Source organism: Scyliorhinus torazame, chromosome 30 (assembly GCF_047496885.1).
Source record: "Scyliorhinus torazame isolate Kashiwa2021f chromosome 30, sScyTor2.1, whole genome shotgun sequence".
Taxonomy (NCBI): Eukaryota; Metazoa; Chordata; class Chondrichthyes; order Carcharhiniformes; family Scyliorhinidae; genus Scyliorhinus; species Scyliorhinus torazame.
In genome coordinates, this window is record NC_092736.1 from 35,665,095 (window position 1) to 35,689,767 (window position 24,673).

A 24,673-nucleotide genomic window follows, 5' to 3' on the forward strand; every position below is an offset into this window, starting at 1 on the left:
TACCATCCTGTTACTATTTGGTGGCCTATAGACTACTCCTATCAGTGACCTTTTCGCCTTACTATTCCTGATTTCCACCCAAATTGATTCAACCTTGTCCTCCATAGCACCAATATCATCCCTTACTATTGCCCAGATGCCATCCTTAAACAACAAAGCTACACCACCGCCCTTACCGTCCATTCTATCCTTTCGTATAGTCTGATACCCTTGGATATTGAACTCTGTCGTGACCATCTTTTAACCATGTTTCAGTAATGGCCACTAAATCATAGTCATTCACGATGATTTGCGCCATCCACTCATTTACCTTATTTTGTATACTACGAGCATTTAGGTAAAGTACACTTGTGCTGTTTTTTATGTCTTTGTTATGAATCCTAACACATTGATCAGTAACTTTACGCAAATTATTTTTCCTCTTACCCTTTCTCCTAATTTTCCTTGTCTTTGAACCCATATCTCTACATAATAACCTGCCATGTAACCTGCTGCCTTGACTATAGCCAGTGAGCCTTACTTCTGTTGTGGGCAAAGTCTTGGAAAGGTTTATGAGAGATAGGATGTAAAATCATCTGGAAAGGAATAATTTGATTAGAGATAGTCAACACGGTTTTGTGAAGGGTAGGTCGTGCCTCACAAACCTTATTGAGTTCTTTGAGAAGGTGACCAAACAGGTGGATGAGGGTAAAGCAGTTGATGTGGTGTATATGGATTTCGGTAAAGCGTTTGATCAGGTTCTCCACGGTAGGCTACTGCAGAAAATACGGAGGCATGGGAATCAGGGTGATTCAGCAGTTTGGACCAGAAATTGGCTAGCTGGAAGAAGACAAAGGGTGGTGGTTGATGGGAAATGTTCAGACTGGAGTCCAGTTACTAGTGGTGCACCACAAGGATCTGTTTAGGGCTACTGCTGTTTGTCATTTTTGTAAATATCCTGGAGGAGGGCGTAGAAGGGTGGGTGAGTAAATTTGCAGATGACACAAGTCAGTGGAGTTGTGGACAGTGTGGAAGGATGTTACAAGTTACAGAGGGACATAGATAAGCTGCAGCGCTGGGCTGAGAGGTGGCAAATGGAGTTTAATGCAGAAAAGTGAGGGTGATTCATTTTGGAAGGAATAACAGGAAGACAGTACTGGGCTAATGGTAAGATTCTTGGTAGTGTGGATGAGCAGAGAGATCTCGGTGTCCATGTACATAGATCCCTGAAAATTGCCACCCAGGTTGAGAGGGTTGTTAAGAAGGCGTACGGTGTGTTAGCTTTTATTGATGTGGAGATGCTGGCGTTGGACTGGGGTGAGCACAGTACGAAGTCTTACAACACCAGGTTAAAGTCCAACAGGTTTGTTTCGATGTCACTAGCTTTCGGAGCGCTGCTCCTTCCTCAGGTGAATGAAGAGGTATGTTCCAGAAACACACAGACAAATTCAAAGATGCCAAACAATGCTAGGAATGCGAGCATTAGCAGGTGATTAAATCTTTACAGATCCCGAGATGGGGTAACCCCAGGTTAAAGAGGTGTGAATTGTATCAAGCCAGGACAGTTGGTAGGATTTCGCAGGCCAGATGGTGGGGGATGAATGTAATGCGACATGAATCCCAGGTCCTGGTTGAGGCCGCACTCATGTGTGCGGAACTTGGCTATAAGTTTCTGCTCGGTGATTCTGCGTTGTCGCGGGTCCTGAAGGCCGCCTTGGAGAACGCTTACCCGGAGATCAGAGGCTGAATGCCCTTGACTGCTGAAGTGTTCCCCGACTGGAAGGGAGGACTGGCTTGAGACAATTCACACCTCTTTAACCTGGGGTTACCCCATCTCTGGATCTGTAAAGATTTAATCACCTGCGAATGCTCGCATTCCTAGCATTGTTTGGCATCTTTGAATTTGTCTATATATGTGTTTCTGGAACAGACCTCTTCATTCACCTGAGGAAGGAGCAGCGCTCCGAAAGCTAGTGACATTGAAACAAACCTGTTGGACTTTAACCTGGTGTTGTAAGACTTCGTACTTAGCATTTATTGGTAGAGGGATTGAGTTTCGGAGCCATGAGGTCATGTTGCAGCTGTACAAAACTCTGGTGCGGCCGCATTTGGAGTATTGCGTGCAATTCTGGTCACCTCATTATAGGAAGGATGTGGAAGCATTGGAAAGGGTGCAGAGGAGATTTACCAGAATGTTGCCTGGTATGGAGGGAAGACCTTATGAGGAAAGGCTGAGGGACTTGAGGCTGTTTTCGTTAGAAGAAGGTGAAGAGGTGACTTAATTGAGGCATACAAGATGATCAGAGGATTGGATAGGGTGGACAGTGAGAGCCCTTTATCTTGGATGGTGATGTCTAGCATGAGGAGACATATTTAAATTGAGGGCAGATAGGTATAAGACAGATGTCAGAGGTAGGTTCTTTACTCCGATTAGTACGGGCATGGAATGCCCTGCCTGCTACAGTAGTGGACTCGCCAACACTAAGGACATTCAAATGGTCATTGGATAGACATATGGACGATAAGGGAATAGTGTAGATGGGCTTTAGTGGTTTCACAGGTCGGCGCAACATAGAGGGCCGAAGGGCCTGTACTGCGCTGTAATGTTCTATGTTCTAATCCCTCTGTACCCATCTTACCCATATAACTGTTTAAATGCTTTTTAAAAGACAAAATTATACCCGACTCTACTACTGCCTCTGGCAGTTCATTCCAAACACCCACCACCCTCTGTGAAAAGATTGCCACTCTGGACCCATTTGTATCTGCCCCCTCTCAACTTAAACCTATGCTCTCTAGTTCTGGACAACTCTATCTTTGGGAAAAGATGTTGACTATCTACCTTATCTATGTCCCTCATTATTTTATAGACCTCTGAGATCACCCTGAAGTCTTCTACGCCCCAGGGGAATAAAGGTCCCAGTCTATCCAGCTTCTCCTTATAACTCAAGCCATCAAGTCCCGGTAACATCCTAGTAAATCTTTTCTGCACTCTTTCTAGTTTAATAATATCCTTTCTATAATAGGGTGACCAGAACTGCACACAGTATTCCAAGTGTGGCCGTACCAATGTCTTGTACAACTTCAACAAGACGTCCCAACTCCTGTATTCAATGTTCTGACCAATGAAACCAAGCATGCTGAATGCTGCCTTCACCACCCTGTCCACCTGCGACTCCACCTTCAAGGAGCTATGAACCTGTACTCCTAGATCTCTTTGTTCTATAACTCTCCCCAACGCCATACCATTAACTGAGTAAGTCCTGCCCCGATTCGATCTACCAAAATGCATCACCTCACATTTATTTAAATTAAACTCCCATCTGCCATTCATCGGCCCCGTTGCCATTCTAAATAACGTTCTTCACTATTCACTACGCCGCCAATCTTGGTGTCATCTGCAAACTTACTAATCATGCCTCCTAAATTCTCACTCAAATCATTAATATAACTAACAGTGGATCCAGCACTGATCCCTGAGGCACACCACTGGTCGCGGGCCTCCAGTTTGAAAATCAACCCTCTACAACCACCCTCTGTCTTCTGTCGTCCAGCCAATTTTGTATCCAGTTGGCTACCTCACCCTGGATCCCATGAGATTTCACCTTCTGCCTACCATGAGGTGCCTTGCTAAAGTTCATGTAGACAAACTCGATCAAATTTGTGAGACATTTTCCACTCAAAGCCATGCTGACTGTCCCTAATCAGTCCTTGCTTCTCTAAATGCCTGTAGATCTTTCTCGGAATACCTTCTCACAACTTGCGTTAGACTCGCCGGTCTTTAGTTCCCAGGCTTTTCCCTGCGGCCGTACTTAAACAAAGGCACAACATTTGTAACACTCCAATCTTCAGGCACCTCACCTATGGCTGTCGGCGGTTCAATTATCTCAGCTAGGGGACCTGCAATTTCCTCCCTCTCCTCCCACAAGGTCCCAGGTCCTGGTTTATTGTAATCCTGCAGCATGTTGATAGTGGGGATTCAGTGATGGTAATCTTGTTTGGGGTGGTCACTTGGTGGTGCGATGCTACTTGGTACTGAGCCTAGGCCTGGATGTGGTCCAGTTCTCGCTGCATTTTTACCACCCACGTTTTTTTCATGTGGTGGATAAACCTGAAATGTGACCAAGATTTATATATATTTTTTTAAATGCGTGCTTCTGTAAGAACATGACCCCGAGAAACTGAATAAACACTTGTATTGGACATAGGACAAAGAACATAGTGCTGAAGGAGGCCATTCGGCCCATCAAGTCTGCACCGGCCCACTTCAGCCTTCACCCCCACCCTATCCCCGTAACCCAATAACCCCTCCTAACCTTTTTGGACACGAAGGGCAATTTAGCATGGCCAACCCACCTAACCTAGATTATCATCATAGAATTTACAGTGCAGAAGGAGGCCATTCGGCCCATCGAGCCTGCACCAGCTCTTGGAAAGAGCACCCTATCCAAGGTCAACACCTCCACCCTATCCCCATAACCCAGTAACCCCACCCAACACTAAGGGCAATTTATCATGGCCAATCCACCTAACCTGCACATCTTTGGACTGTGGGAGGAAACCGGAGCACCCGGAGGAAACCCACGCACACACTGGGAGGATGTGCAGACTCCGCACAGACAGTGACCCAGTGGGGAATCGAACCTGGGACCCTGGCGCTGTGAAGCTTCAGTGCTATCCATTTGTGCTGCCCACACGGTGTTCTGTCGAAATTACAAAGTCGCCTGATGTAATGAATTGTGTATGGAATGTGTTCATGTGTCGTGAACACCGCCCAGTCCATCATGTGAACCCGCCTCCCATCCATTGACTGTACACCGCCCGCTGCCTTGGGAAAGCGGGCAGCATAATCAAAAACTCCTTCCAGCCGGGTTAGTCTCTCTTCCAACCTCTTCCATCGGGCAGGAGATACAAAAGTCTGAGAACACGCACTAACACATTCAAAAACAGCTTCTTCCCGCCATTACCAGACCCCTGAATGACCCTCTTAGGACTGAACTGATCTCTCCACGCATATTCTCTACTGAGTAGTGCTGCACTCCATATGCTTCCCCCGGCGTCAATGTATTTACATTGTGTATCTATCGTATGTCCTGTTTTTCATGTCCTGAATGATATGTCTGGATGTACGCAGAACATTACTTTTTACTGTATCTCGGTACACGTGACAAATCAAATCCTTATACTTGTCCCACACTTAAATGCCCTTGTTTAATTGTTGGCAGTGCAGGTTTCAGCCCCATTGCATGTTCTAAAAATGTATTTTGTGACAATGACATATACAGATATATTTCTCTCTTTCTGGAGGTTGCGATTTGGTGTTGAGATATGGTGTCAGGGCACTGAGAGCCATCCATTTCGGGAGTCAATTCTCATGCAGCAGTGCAGAAATGGGAGTAAAATTGGTATTTGTTGCCTGTTTCTAGGTTGTGTCGTGGCAGGTGCAGGTGCATTTGAAGTTGCAGTGGCAGATGGATTGATCAAACACAAGGCCAGTGTAAAGGGCAGAGCACAGTTGGGAGTGCAAGCATTCGCAGATGCTCTGTTGATTATTCCCAAGGTAAGTGGCTCCTTTCTCTATGCTTGTGTTTTCGTACAGATTGTATGTCATTGTTTGGATTTGAGGCAAAGAATGCAACCAGTGATGATGAGAGCTTTTGTGTTTGAAAGAAAAGATGCTAAGACAGGGCTTTCTGTTATAAATTGGATTGTAGTTCTCGGCCACTGTTTTCCTCTGCACCACAATGAATACGTTTGTATTCCTGTCCAAGAGTACCAAGGGCTGAGCTGTGCTGGTAGAACAAGTGTTGATGGTTGTTTGAGGACATCGACATGGTTGGGTTTGTGGATTTTCCAGCCGGAGGCAGGGGACTACAACTCCCGGCATGCTGGGAGTCTCAGTGCAAGAACAACTCACTCAGGGAATTTTTCTTTTCTCAGTGGTGACCAACGTCTGGCAGGGTAGCTGAGAAATTCATTTGTAAAAAAATAAATTTATAGTACCCAATTCATTTTCTCCAATTAAGGGGCAATTTAGCGCGGCCAATCCACCTACCCTGCACATCTTTGGGCTGTGGGGGCGGAACCGACGCAGACATGGGGAGGATATGCAAACTTCACACGGACAGTGAGCCAGAGCCTGGACCTCAGTGCTGTGAGGCAGCAGTGCTACCCACTGTGCCACCGTGCTGCCCTGCTGAGAAATTCATGAGATGTCTTGGTAGCATTGGTCATCTAATGTATAGTTTGCATGTAAATCCATGTCTCCTTGTGCTTATTCAAGTTGTTAGAGTATACAATGGTGTTGACTGTTTGCTTTCCTTCGTTTGTATCATGAAATTTATTTTATTTGTTTAAAGCCGTGGAATCTTGTGGCTTTATTTGCTTAGTAACTGAGATTTCAAACTTTGTCTACTTTACAACAAACGTTAATGGCCCTTAAATGGATCATTTGGTCATAAGAACTAGGAGCAGGAGTCGGCCATCTGGCCCCTCGAGCCTGCTCCGCCATTCAATGAGATCATGGCTGATCTTTTGTGGACTCAGCTCCACTTTCCGGCCTGAACACCATAACCCTTAATCCCTTTATTCTTCAAAAAACTATCTATCTTTATCGTAAAAACATTTAATGAAGGAGCCTCTACTGCTTCACTGGGCAAGGAATTCCATAGATTCACAACCTTTGGGTGAAGAAGTTCCTCCTAAACTCAGTCCTAAATCTACTTCCCCTTATTTTGAGGCTATGCCCCCGAGTTCTGCTTTCACCCGCCAGTGGAAACAACCTGCCCGCATCTATCCTATCTATTCCCTTCATAATTTTATATGTTTCTATACGATCCTCATCCTTCTAAATTCCAACGAGTACAGTCCCAGTCTACTCAACCTCTCCTCGTAACCAACCCCTTCAGCTCTGGGATTAACCTAGTGAATCTCCTCTGCACACCCTCCAGTGCCAGCACGTCCTTTCTCAAGTAAGGAGACCAAAGCTGAACACAATACTCCAGGTGTGGCCTCACAAACACCTTATACAATTGCAGCATAACCTCCCGAGTCTTAAACTCCATCCCTCTAGCAATGCAGGACAAAATTCCATTTGCCTTCTTAATCACCTGTAAACCAACTTTTTGCGACTCATGCACTAGCACACCCAGGTCTCTCTGCACAGCAGCATCTTTTAATATTTTATCATTTAGATAATCCCTTTTGCTGTTATTCCTACCAAAATGGATAACCTCACATTTGTCAACATTGTATTCCATCTGCCAGACCCTAGCCCATTCACTTAGCCTATCTAAATCCCTCTGCAGACTTCCAGTATCCTCTGCACTTTTTGCTTTACCACTTATTAGTGTCGTCTGCAAACATGGACACATTGCCCTTGGTCCCCAACTCCAAATCATCTATTTAAATTGTGAACAATTGTGTGCCCAACACTGATCCCTGAGGGACACCACTAGCTACTGATTGCCAACCAGAGAAACACCCATTAATCCCCACTCTTTGCTTTCTATTAATTAACCAATACTCTATCCATACTACTACTTTCCCCTTAATGCCATGCATCTTTATCTTATGCAGCAACCTTTTGTGTGGCACCTTGTCAAAGGCTTTCTGTAAATCCAGATATACCACATCCATTGGGTCCCTGTTATCTACCGCACTGTTAATCTCCTCAAAAAAAATTCCACTAAATTAGTTAGGCACGGCCTGTCCTTTACGAACCCATGCTGCGTCTGCCCAATGGGACAATTTCTATCCAGATGCCTCGCTATTTCTTCCTTGATAGATTCCAGCATCTTCCCTACTGCCGAAGTTAAGCTCACTGGCCTATAATTACCCGCTTTCTGCCTACCTCCTTTTTTAAACAATGGTGTCACGTTTGCTAATTTCCAATCCGCCGGGACCACCCCAGAACATAGAACATAGAAAATACAGCACAGAACAGGCCCTTCGGCCCACGATGTTGTGCCGAACCTTTGTCCTAGATTAATCATAGATTATCATTGAATTTACAGTGCAGAAGGAGGCCATTCGGCCCTTTGAGTCTGCACTGGCTCTTGGAAAGAGCACCCTACCCAAACTCAACACCTCCACCCAACACCAAAGGCAATTTGGACATTAAGGGCAATTTATCATTGGCCAATTCACCTAACCCGCACATCTTTGGATTGTGGGAGGAAACCGGAGCACCCGGAGGAAACCCACGCAGACATGGGGAGGACGTGCAGACTCCGCACAGACAGTGACCCAAGCCGGAATCGAACCTGGGACCATGGAGCTGTGAAGCAATTGTGCTATCCACAATGCTACCGTGCTGCCCTTAAGAACAAATAAATCTACACTATCATTTTACCGTAATCCATGTACCTATCCAATAGCTGCTTGAAGGTCCCTAATGTTTCCGACTCAACTACTTCCACAGGCAGTGCATTCCATGCCCCCACTACTCTCTGGGTAAAGAACCTACCTCTGAGGTCACTATCTCCAAAATGTTCCCCCACTAACACATCTATCACTTGCCCTGGTTCATTACCCAGTACTAAATCCAATATTGCCCCTCCTCTGGTCGGACAATCTACATACTGTGTTAGAAAGGCTTCCTGGACACTGCACAAACTCCACCCCATCCAAACTATTTGATCTAAAGAGTTTCCACTCAATATTTGGGAAGTTAAAGTCGCCCATGACTACTACCCTGTGACTTCTGCACCTTTCCAAAATCTGTTTCCCAATCTGTTCCTCCACATCTCTGTTACCATTGGGGGGCCTATAGAAAACTCCTAACAAGGTGACTGCTCCTTTCCTATTTCTGACTTCAACCCATACTACCTCAATAGGGTGATACTCCTCGAACTGCCTTTCTGCAGCTGTTATACTACCTCTAATTAATAATGCCACCCCCCCACCTCTTTTACCACCCTCCCTAATCTTATTGAAACATCTATAACCAGGGACCTCCAACAACCATTTCTGCCCCTCTTCTATCCAAGTTTCCGTGATGGCCACCACATCGTAGTCCCAAGTACCGATCCATGCCTTAAGTGCACCCACCTTATTCCTGATGCTTCTTGCGTTGAAGTATACACACTTCAACCCATCTCCGTGCCTGCAAGTACTCTCCTTTGTCAGTGTTCCCTTCCCCACTGCCTCATTACACGCTTTGGCGTCCTGAATATCGGCTACCTTAGTTGCTGGACTACAAATTCGGTTCCCATTCCCCTGCCAAATTAGTTTAAACCCTCCCGAAGAGTACTAGAAAACCTCCCTCCCAGGATATTGGTGCCCCTCTGGTTCAGATGCAACCTGTCCTGCTTGTACAGGTCCCACCTTCCCCAGAATGCGCTCCAATTATCCAAATACCTGAAGCCCTCCCTCCTACACTATTCCTGCAGCCACATGTTCAACTGCACTCTCTCCCTATTCCTAGCCTCGCTATCACGTGGCACCGGCAACAAACCAGAGATGACAACTCTGTCTGTCCTGGCTTTCAACTTCCAGCCTAACTCCCTAAACTTGTTTATTACCTCCACACCCCTTTTCCTACCTATGTCGTTGGTACCAACGTGCACCACGACTTCTGGCTGCTCCCCCCTCCCCCTTAAGGATCCTGAAGACACGATCCGAGACATCCCTGGCACCCGGGAGGCAACATACCTTCCGGGAGTCTCGCTCACGACCACAGAATCCACTGATTCCAGAGTCTAGTGAATTTTGGTAAATTATCACTAGTGCATTGGCAATTTCCCTAGCCATCTCTTTTAGCACTCTGGGATGCATTCCATCAGGTCCAGGAGACTTGTCTACCTTTAGCCCCATTAGCTTGCCCATCACTACCTCCTTGGTGATAACAATCCTCTCAAGGTCCTCACCTGTCATAGCCTCATTTCCATCAGTCACTGGCATGTTATTTGTGTCTTCCACTGTGAAGACCGACCCCAAAAACCTGTTCAGTTCCTCAGCCATTTCCTCATCTCCCATTATTAAATCTCGTTTCTCATCCTTTAAAGGACCAATATTTACCGTAGCCACTCTTTTGTTTTATATGTTTGTAGAAACTTTTACTATCTGTTTTTATATTTGGAGCAAGTTTACTCTCAATCTATCTTACTCTTAATAGCTTTTTTAGTAACTTTCTGTTGCCCCCTAAAGATTTCACAGTCCTCTAGTCTCCCACTAATCTTTGCTACTTTGTATGCTTTTTCCTTCAATTTGATGCTCTCCCTTATTTCCTTAGATATCCACGGTCGATTTTCCCTCTTTCTACCTTCCTTCCTTTTTGTTGGTATAAACCTTTGCTGAGCACTGTGAAAAATCGCTTGGAAGGTTCTCCGCTGTTCCTCAACTGTTTCACCACAAAGTCTTTGCTCTCAGTCTACCGTTGCTAGTTCTTCTCTCATCCCATTGTAATCTCGTTTGTTTAAGCACAAAACACTCGTGTTTGATTTTACCTTCTCACCCTCCATCTGTATTTTAAATTCCACCATATTGTGATCGCTCCTTCCGAGAGGATCCCTAACTATGAGATCCTGAATCAATCCTGTCTCATTGCACAGGACCAGATCTAGGACCGCTTGTTCCCTCGTAGGTTCCATTACATACTGTTCTAGGAAACTATCGCGGATACATTCTATAAACTCCTCCTCAAGGCTGCCTTGACCGACCTGGTTAAACCAAGCGACGTGTAGATTAAAATCCCCATGATAACTGCAGTACCACTTCTACACGCATCAGTTATTTCTTTGTTTATTGCCATCCTGGAGTCTCGATTGCGTCTGCAGAACCGCCTGTCTATTCCCCTTACAATTGAGTCCCCTATCACTATAGCCCTGCCATTCTTCTTCCTGCCCAGCTGCGCAGCAGAGCCAGCCCCGGTGCCATGAACCTGGCTGCTGCTGCCTTCCCCTGGTGAGCCATCTCCCTCAACAGTATCCAAAGCGGTATATCTGTTTTGCAGGGAGATGACCGCAGAGGACACCTGCACTGCCTTCCTCCTCTTGCTCTGTCTTTTGGTCACCCGTTTTCTATCTTCCTCAGTACCTTTCACCTGCGGTGTGACCAACTCGCTAAACGTGCTATCCACGACGTCCTGAGCATCGCGGATGCTCCAAAGTGAGTCCATCCGCAGCTCCAGAGCCGTCAAGCGGTCTAACAGGAGCTGCAACTGGACACACTTCTTCTTGCACGTGAAGGAGCCAGGGACAGTGGATGTGTCCCTGAGCTCCCACATCGCACACGAAGAGCATGACATGCGTCTGAGATCTCCTGCCATGTCTTAAACCTTGGGTTAACTTCAACAATTACAATTTCCAAATAATAAATAAATAAATGAACAACGAAGAAAAAAATTAATATACCAATGAAAAGAAAACAAACACTACTTACCAGTCACTTACCAGGGATAAAGCACTTCCTCCCCACCCAGCTTCCAATTCCCACCTAGATTCAAATTCCCAAACTCTCTCTTGGTTCTGTCTCACTCTGGCTCACTGGAGTGAGTTTACAAGTTGCTCTTTTTAAATTGTCCTGAATTGACTCCCCTCCCCCATCTGCTTTTAGATCAAGGTAGATTTAATTGACTGACACTTAACTGCCAACCAGTTATGTGAGTGTAATCTTACATTTGTAAATTAATTATGCTTTTTGCCGTGTTTCACACTTGGGTCTAGCTTTTGTTCCTTTTGCTAAACTCCATTTATGTCATTCCAGTGCTGCTTGGGTCACAGTATTTTCAGAGCAAGTAATTATTAACCATTTGTTTCAGGTACTTGCACAAAACTCTGGATATGATCCTCAAGAGACTCTTGTAAAGATTCAGACCGAATATTCTGCATCGGGTCAACTCCTTGGTGTAAATTTGAACACTGGTTAGTTATTACATTAAGTAATAGTTTAATGAAGTGATTATACGTGTGTAAAGCGAATTGTTTGATTTTATCACAGCATCAAAACCTCTTTCTTGAAATTAGCTGTGACCTTGCATCCTATTTTGATTGTTTTTTTTAAAAAAAAAGAAAGAACTGGATATCTTTATTGATAGATGTATTGGTGTCTATCTCTGGCTCAATGTTTTATCTTTCACAGGTGAACCAATGCTAGCAGGAGAAACTGGGGTTTGGGACAATTATAATGTCAAGAAGCAGCTGCTCCATTCATGGTAAGTGGAAGGAATTCCATCATGTCCGTGATTGTATGTCGTCCTGATCTTACAAGGCTTCGGTAATGCAGGGTGGGAAGCATAGGATGTAAAACTTTGCCACGTGTGCTTTTGAAATGTACAGGTCCATACCTATGGGTTGGAGTGTATTGAGCCCTACTCTGAAATTCCTGACATTTTGGCTCAACATAGAACAGTACAGCACAGAACAGGCCCTTTGGCCCTCAATGTTGTGCTGAGCTTTGTCCGAAACCAAGATCAAGCTATCCCACTCCCTGTCATTCTGGTGTGCTCCATGTGCCTATCCGATAACCGCTTGAAAGTTCCTAAAGTGTCCGACTCCACTATCACAGCAGGCAGTCCATTCCACACCCTAACCACTCTGAGTAAAGAACCTACCTCGGACATGCCTCCTATATCTCCCACCCTGAATCTTATAGTTATGCCCCCTTGTAACAGCTACATCCACCCGAGGAAAAAGTCACTGAATGTCCACTCTATCTATCCCCCTCATCATCTTATAAACCTCTGTTAAGTCACCTCTTATCCTCCTTCGCTCCAATGAGAAAAGCCCTCGCTCCCTCTACCTTTCCGCATAAGACCTGCCCTCCAATCCAGGCAGCATCCTGGCAAATCTCCTTTGCACCCTTTCCAATGCTTCCACATCCTTCCTATCGTGAGGTGACCACAACTGCACACACTACTCCAAATGTGGTCTCACCAGGGTCCTGTATAGTTGCAGCATAACCCCACAGCTCTTAAACTCAAGCCCCCCTGTTAATAAACGCTAACACACTATAGGCCTTCTTCACAGCTCTATCCACTTGAGTGGCAACCTTCAGAGATCTGTGGACATGAACCCCAAGATCTCTCTGTTCCTCCACATTCCTCAGAACCCTGCCGTTGACCCTGTAATCCGCATTCAAATGTTTTCTACCAAAATGATTCACCTCGCGCTTATCAGAGTTAAACTCCATCTGCCATTTTTCGGCCCAGCTCTGCATCCTATCACTGTCTCTTTGCAGCCGACAACAGCCCTCCACCTCATCCACAACTCCACCAACCTTGGTGTCATCAGCAAATTTACTGACCCACCCTTCAGCCCCCTCCTCCAAGTCATTGATAAAAATCACAAATAGCAGAGGACTCAGCACTGATCCCTGTGGTTCACCGCTGGTAACTGGTCTCCAGTCTGAAAAATTTCCATCCACCACCACCCTCTGTCTCCTATGTGATAGCCAGTTACTTATCCAATTGGCCAAATTTCCCTCCATCCCACACCTCCTTACTTTCTTCACAAGCCGACCATGGGGGACCTTATCAAACGCCTTACTAAAATCCATGTATACGACATCAACTGCTCTGCCTTCATCTACACACTTAGTTACCTCCTCAAAGAATTCAATCAAATTTGTGAGGCAAGACTTACCCTTCACGAATCCGTGTTGACTATCCCAGATTAAGCTGCATCTTTCCAAATGGTCATAAACCCTATCCTTCAGGACCTTTTCCATTATCTTCCCGACCACTGAAGTAAGATTAATCGGCCTATAATTACCAGGGTCCTTCCTATTCCCTTCCTCGAACAGAGGAACAATATTCGCCACTCTCCAGTCCTTTTGCACTATCCCCGTGGACAGTGAGGACCCGAAGATCAAAGCCAAAGGCTCTGCAAAGAATCGTTGGATATATCCCATCTGGCCCCGGAGACTTACCGACCTTAAGGTTTTTCAAAATTGCTAATACATTCTTCCTCAGAAAATTGGTGGCAGTTTGATGAGGACTCGTCCACTGAGGTAGCATGGGCTGAGGTTAGAAACAGGAAAGGAGAGGTCACCCTGTTGGGAGTTTTCTATAGGCCTCCGAAAAGTTCCAGAGATGTAGAGGAAAGGATTGCAAAGGTGATTCTGGATAGGAGCGAAAGTAACAAGGTAGTTGTTATGGGGGACTTTAACTTTCCAAATATTGACTGGAAAAGCTATAGTTCGAGTACTTGAGATGGGTCCGTTTTTGTCCAATGTGTGCAGGAGGGTTTCCTGACACAGTATGTAGATAGGCCAACGAGAGGTGAGGCCATATTGGATTTGGTACTGGTTCATGAAACAGGCCAGGTGTTCGATTTGGCGATAGGTGAGCACTTTGGTGATAGTGACCACAATTCAGTTACGTTTACCTTAGCAACGGAAAGAGTTAGGTATATACCGCAGGGCAAGAGTTATAGTTGGGGAAAGGCAATTATGATGCAATTAGGCAAGACTTAGGATGCATAGGATGGGGAAGGAGTCAGCAGGGGATGGGCACAATTGAAATGTGGAGCTTGATCAAGGAACAGCTACTGCGTGTCCTTGATAAGTATGTACCTGGCAGGCAGTGAGTAAGTGGTCGAGTGAGGGAACCGTGGTTTACTAAAGTAGTTAATAGCTTGTCAAGAGGAGGAAGGAGGCTTATGTAAAGATGAGACGTGAAGGTTCAGTTAGGGCGCTTGAGAGTTACAAATTAGCCAGGAAGGACCTAAAGAGAGAGATAAGATGGGATGGGAGGGGACATGAGAAGACCTTGGCAGGTAGGATCAAGGCAATTAAAGCTTTCTATAGGTATGTCAGGAATAAAAGAATGACTAGGGTAAGAGTAGGGCCAGTCAAGGACGGTAGTGGGAAGTTGTGCTTGGAGTCCGAGGAGATAGGAAAGGTGCTAAATGAATATTTTTCGTCAGTATTCACACAGGAAAAAGACAATGCTGTCGAGGAGAATACTGCGATACAGGCGACTAGACTGGATTGAAGTTCATAAGGAGGAGGTGTTAGCAATTCTGGAAAGTGTGAAAATAGATAAGTCCCCTGGGCCAGATGGGATTTATTCTAGGATTCTCTGGGGAAACTGGGGAGGAGATTGCAGAGCCTTTGATCTTCATGTCGTCATTGTCTCAGGAATAGTGCCAGAAGACTGGAGGATAGCAAATGTTGTGCCCTTGTTCAAGAAGGGGAGTAGAGACAACCCTGGTAACTATAGACCAGTGAGCCTTACTTCTGTTGTGGGCAAAGTCTTGGAAAGGATTCTAAGAAATGGGATTTATAATCCTGTAGAAAGGAATAATTTGATTAGGGATAGTCAACGCGGTTTTGTGAAGGGTAGGTCGTGCCTCACAAACCTTATTGAGTCCTTGAGAAGGTGACAGGTGGATATGGGGAAAGTAATTCATGTGGTGTATATGGATTTCAGTAAAGCGTTTGATCCGGTTCCCCACGGTAGGCTATTGCAGAAAATACCGAGGCATGGGATTGAGGGTGATTTAGCGGTTTGGATCAGAAATTGGGTAGCTGTAAGAAGACCGAGAGTGGTGGTTGATGGGAAATGTTCAGCCTGGAGTTCAGTTACTAGTGGAGTACCACAAGGATCTGTTTTGGGGCCACTGCGGTTTGTTATTTGGATGGGTGAGTAAATTTGCGGATGACACTAAAGTCGGTGGAGTTGTGGTCAGTGCGGAAGGATGTTGCAGGTTCCAGAGGGACATAGATAAGCTGCAGAGCTGGGCTGAGAAGTGGCAAATGGAGTTTAATGCAGAAAAGCGTGAGGTGATTCATTTTGGAAGGAATAACAGGAATACAGGACACTGGGCTAATGGTAGTGATCTCGGTGTCCATGTACATAGATCCCTCAAAGTTGCCACCCAGGTTGATAGGGTTGTTAAGAAGGCGTACGCTGTGTTAGCTTTTATTGGTAGAGGGATTGAGTTTCGGAGCCATGAGGTCATGTTGCAGCTATACAAAACTCTGGTGCGGCCGCATTTGGAGTATTGCGTGCAATTCTGGTCGCCGCATTATAGGAAGGATGTGGAAGCATTGGAAAGGGTGCAGAGGAGATGTACTAGAATGTTGCCTGGTATGGAGGGAAGATCTTGTGCGGAAAGGCTGAGGGACTTACGGCTGTTTTCGTTAGAGAGAAGAAGGTTAAGAGGTGACTTAATAGAGGCATACAAGATGATTGTTATCATAACGATGGCACGTGCAAGTTGCACTTGTCCTGATAAAAGTTCCACCATGGATGTTATGTAATTTCAAGAAGGAATTAGACATAGTTCTTGGGGCTAAAGGGATCAAGGGTTAAGGGGAAGGCAGGATCAGGGTATTGAACTTGATGGGCTATGATCATGATGAATGGCGGAGCATGCTCGAAGGGCTGACTGGCCGCCTCCTGCTTTATTTTCTATGTATGTTTCCAGGGCATGAGAAGTCCATAGCGGGTCGGATCAAGGAAAACCCCAAAGCTTTTTCTCTTATGTGAGAAATAAAAGAATGACCAGGGTGAGGTTAGGGCCGGTCAAGGACAGTAGTGGGAACTTGTGCATGTAGTCAGAATAGATAGGAGAGGCGTTGAATGAATACTTTTCTTCAGTGTTCACCAAGGAGAGGGGCCATGTTTTTGAGGATGAGGGTATGATACAGGCGGGTAGGCTGGATGAGATAGATGTTCTGAGGAAGGATGTATTAGCAATTTGGAAAAACCTGAGGGTCGACAAGTCCCCTGGGCCAGATGGGATATATTCTAGGATTCTTTGGGAGTCAAGGGATGAGATTGCAGAGCCTTTGGCTTTGATCTTTGGGTCCTCGCTATCCATGGGGATAGTGCCAGAGGACTGGAGAGTGGCGAATGTTGTTCTTCTGTTCAAGAATGAACCTGGTAATTATCGGCCGGTTAGTATTACTTTGGTGGTCAGGAAGATAATGGAAAAAGGTCCTGAAGGATAGGATTTATGACCATTTGGCAAGATGCAGCTTAATCCGGGATAGTCAGCATGGATTCGTGAAGGGTAAGTCTTGTCTCACAAATTTGATTGAATTCTTTGAAGACGTAACTAAGTGTGTAGATGAAGGTAGAGCAGTTAAAGTCGTATACATGGATTTTAGTATGGAGTTTGATAAGGTTCCCCATATTCGGCTCATGAAGGAAGTAAGGAGGTGTGGGATAGAGGGAAATTTGGCCAAATGGATAAGTAACTGGTGGTGGTTGGGACGTCTTGTTGAAGTTGGACAAGACATTGGTACGGCCACACTTGGAATACTGTGTGCAGTTCTGGTCACCCTATTATGGTGGTGGGTGGTGGAAGATGGAACATTTTCAGACTGGAGACCAGTTACCAGCGGTGTACCACGGGGATCAGTGCTGGGTCCTCTGCTATTTGTGATTTTTATCAATGACTTGGAGGAGGGGGCTGAAGGGTGGGTCAGTAAATTTGCTGATGACACCAAGATTGGTCAAGTAGTGGATGAGGTGGAGAGCTGCAAAGAGACATTGATAGGATGCAGATCTGGGCCAGTAAATGGCAGATGGAGTTTAACCCTGATAAGTGCGAGGTTATTCATTTTGGTCAGACAAATTTGCATGCGGATTACAGGGTCAACGGCAGGGTTCTGAGGAATGTGGAGGAACAGAGATCTTGGGGTTCATGTCCACAGATCTCTGACTGTTGCCACTCAAGTGGATAGAGCCGTGAAGAAGGCTTATAGTGTGTTAGCATTTATTAACAGGGGGCTAGAGTTTAAGAGCTGCGGGGTTATGCTGCAACTGTACATGACCCTGGTGAGACCACATTTGGAGTATTGTGTGCAGTTGTGGTCACCTCACTATAGGAAGGATGTGGAAGCATTGGAAAAGGTGCAAAGGAGATTTACCACTATGCTGCCTGGTTTGGAAGATAGGTCTTATGAGGAAAGGTTGAGGGTGTTGGGGCTTTTCTCATTGGAGCGGAGGAGGATGAGAGGTGACTTAATAGAGATTTATAAGATGATGAGGGGGGATAGATAAGAGTGGACGTTCAGAGACTATTTCTTCAGGTGGATGTAGCTGTTACAAGGGGGCATAACTATAAGGTTCAGGATGGGAGATATAGGAGGGATGTCCGAGGTAGGTTCTTTACTCAGTGGTTAGGGTGTGGAATGGACTGCCTGCTGTGATAGTGGAGTCGGACACTTTAGGAACTTTCAAGCGGTTATTGGATAGGCACATGGAGTCCACTAGAATGACAGTGAGTGGGATAGCTTGATCTTGATTTCGGACAATGCTCGGCACAACATCGAGGGCCGAAGGGCCTCTTCTGTGCTGAATTGTTCTATGATCAGAGGATTAGATAAGGTGGATAGTGAAAGCCTTTATCCTCGGATGGTGATGGCTAGCGCGAGGGGACGTAGCTTTAAATTGAGGGGAGATAGATATAAGACAGATGTCAGAGGTAGGTTCTTTACTCAGAGAGTAGTAAGGGTGTGGAATGCCCTGCCTGCAACAGTAGTAGACTCGCCAACACTAAGGACATTCAGATGGTCATTGGATAGACATATGGACGATAAGGGAATAGTGTAGATGGGCTTTAGAGTGGTTTCACAGGTCGGCGCAACATCGAGGGCAGAAGGGCCTGTACTGCGCTGTAATGTATTCTATAATTGAAGAATTTGGATTGGGTGCGGCTGGTGGATCGTAAATCAATATCGGACATTTGGGAATCTTTCAAGCAACATCTGATTAGGATTCAGGAAAGTCATATTCCTGAGAGAACGAAGGATAAGTATGGGAGTTTAGGGTGCCTTGGATAACGGGGGATATTGTGATCCTGGTGAAGAAGAAAAAGGAGACTTTTGTTCGTCTTGATGGGTGGGGACAGTCAAAACCCTTGGGAGTATGAATAAAGTAAGAAGGTCCATCGGCAGGAAATTTGATGGTGTCATCTGTCTTTGGCAAGTCGGTTTAAGGTAAAACCCAAAGCTTTTTATTCGTATGTAAAAAGCAAGAGGGATGCCAGGGAAAGGATTGGACCACTTCAGGAGAGTGAACATAGAACATAAAGTGCAGAAGGAGGCCATTCGGCCCATCGAGTCTGCACCGACCCATTTAAACCCTCACTTCCACCCTATCCCTGTAACCCAATAAACCCTCCTAACTTTTTTGGTCAATAATGGCCAATCCACCTAACCTGCACGTCTTTGGACTGTGGGGCGAAACCGGAGCACCCGGAGGAAACCCACGCAGACACTGGGTGGCCCGAAGGGCCTGTTCCTGTGCTGTCTTCTGTGCTGTAAGGACCTGTTCCTGTGCTGTATTCTTTGTTTGCCCTGCCCTGGAAGGCCCAGGTGAGGACTGCGTGACAATTGCCCAGGAAGTTCAAACATCAATCGCCCTGCAATCCAAATAGTCCAAAAGTAGGATATAAATGGCAAACATCAGATGGTTCCAACTTCCTCGCTTGTTAATTGTAACTCCCGGTTAACTGGAGTACTAGCCCTCCTGAACTAGCACAGCTAACCCCCACCCCGTCTCTTGACTACCCAACTGTCACACTTTCCCCTCCCCCACTGAGCAACTGACTGAGCTCACCACCCTACTCGCTAACTGTACAAACTTATCATCTTGGCTTCTCAAAGTGGCTGCCATTTTAAACTTACAGCTGTGTTTGCTGCTGACATTGTGCAGTTGTATCACAGCCGCCATCTTTACAGGGGGTGATGTGCAACTGGGGACATGCGTAGCTGCCATCCGCATGAACTCAGGTGATTTACATTCAAGAATATGTACCGTGCATCAAATCAAAGTGGCTGTCAGTACTTTGAAAATTCATATTGGGCTGTAAACTGTAGTTTACAAAATTATAGACAGAGTGGATAGTCTGAGACTTTTTCCCAGGGTTGAGGGGTCAATTACGAGGGGGCATAGGTTTAAGATGCGAGGGGCAAGTGTTATGGGCCAGGGTTTGGAGAACCCCAAAGTATATCATGGAGTTCACCTGACCCACAACTTTTAATAGGTTATGGTATGGGGAGCACACTGCCCACCCGACAGGTGTGGTGCAAACAGAGCTTTACAGTACTTTTAAATTAAAACAATGTTTATTCTACGAACTCAAGTTAACCTTTTTTCAACCTGCAGTTCACATCTTAGCAACCATTAATCAAATACAACCACCAAAGAATACAACACTAAGTAATCTTTAACTTCCCAAACAACACCTAGAAGACAAAAGAGACATCTTTCAACAGAAGCACATGAGGTTTACATTCACTCCTGAGAACATTTATAATTCTGAATTCACCAAATGATCAAGAGATAGTCTTTTCATGGCAGAGAGATCAACAGTACACCTGCTCTGTCTGGCTTCAGCTCCAACACTGAAAACAAAACTAAAACACCCTGTAGCAAACAGCCTAAAACGAAAGTAAAAAGCTGACTGACAGCCCAGCTCCACCCACTCTGACATCACCAGTAATATGAGCAGCCAAACATTTCTTAAAGTGACAGTCTCATGACGAGGTGTAGAGGAGATGTACGAGGCAAGTTTTTTACTTAGTGGGTGCCTGGAACTCGCTAGCGGAGGAGGTGGTGGAAGCAGGGATGATAGTGACATTTAAGGGGCATCTTGACAAATACACGAATAGGATGGGAATAGAGGTGTAAGGACCCTGGAAGTGTAGAAGATTTTAGTTGAGACGGGCAACATGGTCGGCACGGGCTTGGAGGGCCGAAGGGCCTGTTCCTGTGCTGTACTTTTCTTTGTTCTAAATTCTGAGCTCCCCAGTGAATGAAAATGAAAATTGCTTATTGTCACAAGTAGGCTTCAAATGAAGTTAGTGAAAAGCCCCTAGTCTCCACATTCCGGCACCTGTTCGAGGAGGCTGGTACGGGAACACAGTGCAGTGTCCGTGTTGGTGGGGCACTACAAAGATGTGCGGGGGAATCCTGTTTGGAAGTTCCCAGGTCAGGCCCTCACCTGCCCGACCTGTGCTAATGAACGCAAGAGGAAAAAACCCTGGCAACGTGCCCCTCTTTTTAGCAATATAATTTCATTTGAGATTGGAAATTTTGCACTGTTTCTTGTGAAATTAAACTGAACTGCTGACAATGTCTTTTTGTTTTTTCAGTACTGTCATTGCCAGCAATATTCTCCTTGTTGATGAAATTATGCGAGCTGGAATGTCTTCTCTGAAAGGTTGAATAAAAATGGAATTCCTTTTTATAGTTGAACAAATCTTCTTCCTTCAATTCGCATATTGCTATAACGTGGCCACTGACTAAAATTGCTTCAGTGATCTAAGGTTGAGGCTTTCCGTCTCTGGCTACAAGAATGTGCATTTTCACCTAGCCATTAGTCGTAACATATAACGTTGTAAGCTTTCATGTTTCGTGGTTATTTATGCTGAATAGTTTTTTTATTTTTATGTTCAACTAAACAGTTTGGTTTCCCAGTCTTTGCATTCAAGTGTTGAATAAAGAGTTTGCAAGTGACGTTCTGCTTCCTGGTGTGTTTTGAAGTGACTTTTCTCTTTGGATTTCTTTTCACATCTTGTAATTTTGCGACTGGGAACCTTAATGAATGTGGTAGGATACCAAACTGGATAACATCCTGATTCACTGTTCATCTGGTGTACCACAAGACAATTTCAAGAAAAATTGTCGTGTTGTCTCTCTTTGTTCTCCTGTGATGGTGTGATATAATTGATCTGTTCCAGTTGAGATGAGCTAATTAGCATTTTGGGTGCCTGAAAGTGACCTGTCTCTTTGCCCTCTGGTCCTTGACTTGACATCTTGTCTTTATAACTTGAGTGAGACAGCTAGCTGCATTATTCCATTCTCTAATGTCAATGCATCTTCAATCCCACCCACAGTATCCCAAGGAGCTGTCATTCGCATTTTTCCTCATTTTGCCTTCGATGGGCAGCTAAGAGTGGTGATTTGCAATTCCATCAACATGTGTCTTAAACAATCGTGTGTAGGTGTGGCACAGTGGCCCAACACTGCTGCCTCAGTCCTCGGGATCTGGGTTTGATTCCATTCTCAGGTGACTGTGGAGTTTGCACTTTCTCCCTGTGTCTGCGTGGGTTTCCTCCAGTGTGCCAATTTCCTCCCTCGAACGACATGTTTGCTTGGTGAATTGGACATTCTGAATTTTCCCTCTGCACCCGAACAGGGTGGTGACTCGGATTTTCACAGTAACTTCATTGCAGTGTTTATCATAGAATACAGTGCTGCTCAGCCCATCGAGTCTGCACCGGCCCTTGAAAAGAGCCCAAACCGAAAGAAAACAACGCAGGCCAACGGCCACCTAGAACATGCCCAGCCATCAAGGCACCCACCCCTTTATTAGTCAGGATCAATGCGGATGATCAAGAAATGGCCCAATTGATTGGGGCCAAGTTCAAGGCCCGCCCAAAAGCGCGCGAAGCCCCTTCAGGTATAAGAAGAAGGCCCCAAGAGAGAATCGCTCTCTTGGAATCGGAGAAACAAGTAAGTTCAAGGTCAACGCTCGCTACCAGACAGACAACCTTAGCTGTTCCCCTCTACCACTTGACCCCAGCAGCCTCAGAACCGAACAACGGCCATTGTTCCTCTGACTGAGTGGGCGCCCGAAACTATAGGCTTTAGCAGTAGTGATAGTTTAGTCTGTAGTATTTAGTGCATGAGTATATAGAACATAGAACGATACAGCGCAGTACAGGCCCTTCGGCCCACGATGTTGCACCGAAACAAAAGCCATCTAACCTACACTATGCCATTATCATCCATATGTTTATCCAATAAACTTTTAAATGCCCTCACTACTGTAGCAGGTAGGGCATTCCACGGCCTCACTACTCTTTGCGTAAAGAACCTACCTCTGACCTCTGTCCTATATCTATTACCCTTCAGTTTAAAGCTATGACCCCTCGTGCCAGCCATTTCCATTAAATCTCTGCACCCACTCCAAAGCCTCCACGTCCTTCCTATAATGCGGTGACCAGAACTGTACGCAATACTCCAAATGCGGCCGTACCAGAGTTCTGTACAGCTGCAACATGACCTCCTGACTCCGGAACTCAATCCCTCTACCAATAAAGGCCAACACTCCATCGGCCTTCTTCACAACCCTATCAACCTGGGTGGCAACTTTCAGGGATCTATGTACATGGACACCGAGATCCCTCTGCTCATCCACACTTTCAAGAACTTTACCATTAGCCAAATATTCCGCATTCCTGTTATTCCTTCCAAAGTCAATCACCTCACACTTCTCTACATTAAACTCCATTTGCCACCTCTCAGCCCAGCTCTGCAGCTTATCTATATCCCTCTGTAACCTGCTACATCCTTCCACATTATCGACAACACCACCGACTTTAGTATAGTCTGCAAATTTACTCACCCACCCTTCTGCGCCTTCCTCTAGGTCATTGATAAAAATGACAAACCGCAACGGCCCCAGAACAGATCCTTGTGGTACTCCACTTGTGACTGAACTCCATTCTGAACATTTCCCATCAACCACCACCCTCTGTCTTCTTTCAGCTAGCCAATTTCTGATCCACATCTCTAAATCACCCTCAATCCCCAGCCTCCGTATTTTCTGCAATAGCCTACCGTGGGGAACCTTATCAAACGCTTTGCTGAAATCCATATACACCACATCAACTGCTCTACCCTAGTCTACCTGTTGAGTCACCTTCTCAAAGAACTCGATAAGGTTGTTGAGGCATGACCTACCCTTCACAAAGCCATGCTGACTATCCCTGATCATATTATTCCTATCTAGATGATTATAAATCTTGTCTCTTATAATCCCCTTCAAGACTTTACCCACAACAGACGTGAGGCTCACCGGTCTATAGTTGCTGGGGTTGTCTCTGCTCCCCTTCTTGAACAAAGGGACCACATTTGCTATCCTCCAGTCCTCTGGCACTATTCCTGTAGCCAATGATGCCATAAAAATCAAAGCCAAAGGCCCAGCAATCTCTTCCCTGGCTTCCCAGAGAATCCTAGGATAAATCCCACCAGGCCCCGGGGACTTATCTATTTTCAGCATGTCCAGAATTGCAAACACCTCTTCCCTACGTACCTCAATGCCATCTAATCTATTAGCCTGGGGCTCAGCATTCTCCTCCACAACATTATCTTTTTCCTGAGTGAATACTGACGAAAAATATTCATTTAGTATCCCTTCAGACTCCACACACAACTTCCCATCCCTGTCCTTGACTGGTCCTACTCCTTCCCCAGTCATTCGCTTATTCCTGACATACCTATAGAAAGCTTTTGGGTTTTCCTTGATCCTTCCTGCCAAATACTTCTCATGTCCCCTCCTTGCTCGTCTTAGCTCTCTTTAGATCCTTCCTCGCTACCTTGTAACTATCCATCGCCCCAACTGAAACTTCACACCTCATCTTCACATAGGCCTCCTTCCTCTTAACAAGAGATTCCACTTCTTTGGTAAACCACGGATCCCTCGCTCAACACCTTCCTCCCTGCCTGACCGGTACATACTTATCAAGAACACGCAGTAGCTGATCCTTGAACAAGCTCCACTTATCCAGTGTGCCCAACACTTGCAGCCTACTTCTCCACCTTATCCCCCCCAAGTCACGTCTAATGGCATCATAATTGCCCTTCCCCCAGCTATAACTCTTGCCCTGCGGTGTATACTTATCCCTTTCCATCATTAACGTAAACGTCACCGAATTGTGGTCACTGTCCCCAAAGTGCTCTCCTACCTCCAAACCCAACACCAGGCCTGGTTCATTACCCAAAACC

General features: G+C 45.6%; 1 protein-coding gene across 1 annotated transcript in view; it reads left to right on the forward strand.

Moving 5' to 3' along the window:
- Positions 1–21,397, forward strand: part of cct6a (chaperonin containing TCP1, subunit 6A (zeta 1)) — a 97,858-nt gene extending 76,461 nt beyond the window's left edge. Inside the window, exons 11-14 of the mRNA XM_072493104.1 lie at positions 5,406–5,539; positions 11,741–11,843; positions 12,061–12,133; positions 21,034–21,397. Coding sequence (XP_072349205.1) covers positions 5,406–5,539; positions 11,741–11,843; positions 12,061–12,133; positions 21,034–21,106 — 383 coding nt within the window. The 3' untranslated portion in view covers positions 21,107–21,397. The remainder of the gene's footprint in view (positions 1–5,405; positions 5,540–11,740; positions 11,844–12,060; positions 12,134–21,033) is intronic.
- Positions 21,398–24,673: the final 3,276 nt, after the last annotated feature.